The 4,344-nt window shown below is 49.4% G+C and overlaps 1 protein-coding gene across 1 annotated transcript in view; it reads left to right on the top strand.

Annotated features, from left to right (window-relative positions):
* Nucleotides 1-3,961, top strand: part of LOC119098125 (ankyrin repeat domain-containing protein 33B) — a 21,124-nt gene extending 17,163 nt beyond the window's left edge. Inside the window, exons 3-6 of the mRNA XM_037221054.1 lie at nt 2,563-2,692; nt 3,431-3,571; nt 3,791-3,904; nt 3,936-3,961. Of these exons, the coding sequence (XP_037076949.1) occupies nt 2,563-2,692; nt 3,431-3,571; nt 3,791-3,904; nt 3,936-3,961 (411 nt within the window). The remainder of the gene's footprint in view (nt 1-2,562; nt 2,693-3,430; nt 3,572-3,790; nt 3,905-3,935) is intronic.
* Nucleotides 3,962-4,344: the final 383 nt, after the last annotated feature.

Here is a 4,344-nt window from a genome sequence, read left to right as displayed (position 1 = left end):
CCCAACCAATGTGGTGCATCTGGTGCAAGTTTCGATTGCGCTTTGTCAAGTCACGATAAAGTCACGATCACGTATCACGTTTTGTGCCACCTAATGCAGGAAACTGGGCATTGATACGAGTTACGACGGGAACGAGACTGGAACTTGAATTCCAGGATCCGGATACTCCAACTTGACACGACCAGTCCGACAGTGACTTGACGCGGTAAAGACGCTCCATGCCGTAATCAAACGATGACACGCTGAACAGCATCTGTACCAAACAATGCATTTTTCTTGTCTATAGCAGTCAAGGTTTAAAAGCAGCCCGAAAGTTAGAAGTGAAACTATTTCATCGTATACGATAGTTGCCTCAATATATTCAAACGTGAAACATTCCCTTTAAACCGCGCCTGGCCGGGGGAGTTGACTTCCCATTACAGTTTTTCGAGCACAGGTAAAAAAATAAACGCGTGCGGCAGCACGAAATTTTCAGCACCTATTTATCGCTCAATTTGGCATCCTTTGAACAGACTAGAACTTTTGGTAGAGCAAGATCCGTGAATTAGGTCAGATCAGAGAAGTCAGCCTCTAAAAAAATTGGTGACAACTTCTTGTGGTTTATCTACCATTATTCAAACTTGTGGTAGTAAGAGAATGTCGTAGCGCCTACAGCCTGCTTATTTCAGATTTCTTGGAATATGTGAGTTTAGTGACCTGAGGGCAAGTCTATTTTTGCTATTTTTCGTAAACAATGCAAATTTGTATGTCTTGTGTACTTTTTGGAGTTTGTATACAAATAAAAAAATGTTCACTAACATACACAACCATCATATGAACACAGAGCACATGACCTTGGCCCAGGTCATGATCTTACCCCACTGATACTTACTGCAAAACACATGCTAAGCTTAGAATATGCAGTAAAAGTTGCCTTCAAAGGCAATTTTGGACGCCGAATTTGAACGCTCGACTGAAAGCATGTTGTGATGCTATTCTTATGCACAATGAGGTCACAATAATTATGTGAGAGCATGCAAGGTCATATGAGGTTATCCAAGGTAAATGACCTATGTTGCCAGTAGCACAGATCAAATGAGCGAGTGCGCCGCGAGTAACCCCCCCCCCCCCCTCCCCCACCTTATCGTGTTTGTGAAGCCGATGACGTCTAATTTCATGTACCAGCATACCCGCTCTTACTTCGTTACAAATATGCTGTCGGCCGTCGAAGAAACTGTGTATAATGTAGACATCAGCTATGCAATCTTGAGTACCTGTAGATGTACAATGCACTTCTTCTGACTACAGAAAAACACTTTTCTGGTCGCATAAACCCGGTTAGTGCTTCACATTTTTCCATTTGGATGGCTTATAGCTTTGAGCTAAGTTGACCTCAAATAATCTCTATGACACCCTGACATGACATTTTTGTGTCTGAAATACTTTTCACAAAATTGCACCTAGTAAGTTAAACGTATTCAAAAGGAACATCGCGGAGTAAAGTATCATTGGTGTAGGTCACTGGTAAACGAATTTTGAACGGTGACCTGATCTCACCTCATACATGTGGGAAACAGAAATGATCGGAATGGACTCCTCACAGTCTTAACGTTGTTTCTCTGCCCTCAATATCCGTCTTGACGTGATTGCGTAGCACATAACGGAGCGACCTTTTTTAACCTTTTGTGATACCCAGTGACCTCAAATCGACCTAAGGTCAAACATTTGGTTACATTCATCATGATTTGACGAGGTTTCCAAAACGGCATCTTTAGGGGAGGTCATCTTCTGCCCCGGCCCCTCATTCTCGCTTGCGACCCTTCCTAGCCGCATTAAGGCCCAAAAGAGTCAAATTGTTCGTAGACAACGACATGGAAAATACCCCGCGCCACATGACATACATAAGGCTGCATGAGCTATGCCGCCCAAAAGTGAGATTTTGATAATTTAGAAAAAACACGCAAAAACAAAACATATGATACGAAAATTATACGTGAAACAATGGTGGCCGCTATTGGCAATGTCACAAAGAGCTAAGGAAAGCAAGAGCTGGAGCTAACAAGATCGTGCTAAAACAAAGAATGCATACGTATATCTCGCGTTGGAAGGAGCGCACCAGGTATGCTAAAGTAAGGTATGGTGTTTTGCCAATCGCAAACGGGTTCTGAATTTTCTGTGAACAGCCGTACGAACATGAGCTGGTTAGACGAAGCCCCATCCACTTTCCTTGGTTGTTTAACGTCATACCTATGGTGATACATGTATGGAATAAACTTGACATCTATTTTGATGATGCGGATTTCGTTTGCAATTCCCTGCTCTCTGAGGCCAAGGCCTGCAGTGCAAGCCAACAGAGTACAGTGAAATGGGCAAAGTAGCCACATGACCACGGCTTGTGGAATACCAACCTTAAATTACGGAGTTGCCTGCCTGTTTCACGACCGGTAGTGGATAAAACTTAGACGGAACACAATGCGGGCACGGCAGCCTATGTATAGCACGACCCCGATCGGTGCACCAGACCCCACTGAGCCACCTTTGCAGCCACAGCAGGCTATAGCACGACCTCGCTCATTCCACCAGACCCCACTGAGCCACCTGTGCGGCCACGGCAGCAGCCGGTGCGTTGAGGACTTTTCCCGACTCAAGCTCACCAATGTCAACCTCGGGGACAACGACGGCAACACCCCGCTGCACTACGCCGCCCAGGCAGGTCAGTGATCCCGCCAGGTCAGGAAACGGCGGCCAGTGACACCATGTGAGGTCGGAGAGATTGGTTGGGGTCCCATGTTTAGGTCAGAACGCAGCGGTCATTAACCCCACGTGAGGACAGACTCAGGACGTGCAAATTAGGGCGTGCACGTGGTCCGACCGCGGCGGCATCAGTCAGCGACCCCCATATAAGGTCAAAACACATTGCTGAGTGAGCGGTATGTTCAGAACACGGTCTCAGTCAGTCTCTGTCTCAGCCTCGTCTCAGTCTTGCGCGGACGCATCGATAGGTGATCTTTCGCGATTTAAGGATCACTCCGTCATGTCGGGACACCACAGGAATAGCGCCTCCGCGACTCAGGATGCACCATCAAGTGACCCCTCCAATATGTCAAGTCACGTTGGCCGATGACGAGTTCGACGAAGTGAAACAATGACATTTTGAAGAAGGAAGAACGTGGCATTTTGGATTGAGCGACTAGGGTATAGCCAGGAAGTCTTTTCGGCACAGCATGTGGATTTAATATTTGCAACCTCCTGAACATGCATATTAGTCTGCATTGGAGAGGTACAGTTTGATTGTGAATGATTTGTATGCTGGTCTTATTTGTGACGTCCGTTATTTTCTAAGGACGATTATTCATAACACTTTTTCGATTGACGCCATTGTTTGATTAACTCTTAAGCAACCAGTGTTGTATGAGACTGTGTTCGTCCTGACGTAAGAGCGTTCCTCCAGGGCACGCCGAAGTAGTAAGCGCATTGCTCAACAAGTTTGACGGCATTGAAGTGGATGCCAGAAATAAGCAAGGCATTACTCCCCTCATCAAGGCATGCGTTCAAGGCAAGGCAAGATGTGCAAAGCTGCTTGTAGAAAAAGGTAATGTGTAGCACACTCACACAGAGTATCCAAATAACCTCCAGCTACCTGCTACCGAGCTCTCGCAAGTCTGGGTACAATCTGTCTGCAGACAATCGTTCGGTCGGGTGGCGATATTGTATGAAAAAATCGCGCTCAAACTCGTCAGCAGCATACGGCGGTGGCGGATAGAGCAGCGACAGCGGCGTTGCCCGCTGACGAACTGTCATATGGTGACAGGTGCTGACCCAGCGGCCCGGGACCCCCGGCGCGCTCTGACCAGCGCCGAGTGGGCCTACATGTGCGGCTGGCCAGCCTGCGCCCGCCTGCTGGAGGCCCACCAGCTGCTCACCGGTCCCGGTCCCAGCGCGGGCCCTGGGTGCAGCCGCGGGGCGGGAGCGGCGGCGTTAGCCAGCTCCGCCAGCGAGCCGGACCTCCGCGGCGACCCTGACCCTGCCTGGCTGCGACGGCGCTTCCTGGACCTGGGCGCAAACAGCCGCCGCGCTAGTCTGCCCGCTCGGCCCGCCACCTGCCGGCCAGCCCAGCCCGCTACCTGGCGGTCAGCCACCGTGCCCAGCATCCGCGTGCTGGAGGTGGAGGCACCCATCGACCCGGTCGTGGTCCGCTACGGCGATCCAGTGCCGCCTGAGCAGTGCGTCCGACAACAAAACCAGGTGGGTCTTCGCCACACTCAGCTTCCTTACGACCCTCTATGAAGCGCAGTTGCCTACAGCCTGCAGCGATCAGGAAGCTCGGAAAGGAAGCATGTTATTGCTTTTGTACAGGCCTAGAGA

The sequence above is a fragment of the Pollicipes pollicipes genome, unplaced genomic scaffold (genome assembly GCF_011947565.3).
Source record: "Pollicipes pollicipes isolate AB1234 unplaced genomic scaffold, Ppol_2.1 Scaffold_4740;HRSCAF=5597_pilon_pilon_pilon, whole genome shotgun sequence".
Taxonomy (NCBI): domain Eukaryota; kingdom Metazoa; phylum Arthropoda; class Thecostraca; order Pollicipedomorpha; family Pollicipedidae; genus Pollicipes; species Pollicipes pollicipes.
Note: the sequence above shows the minus strand (reverse complement) of the source record. Positions and strands in the feature narration are given on the sequence as shown.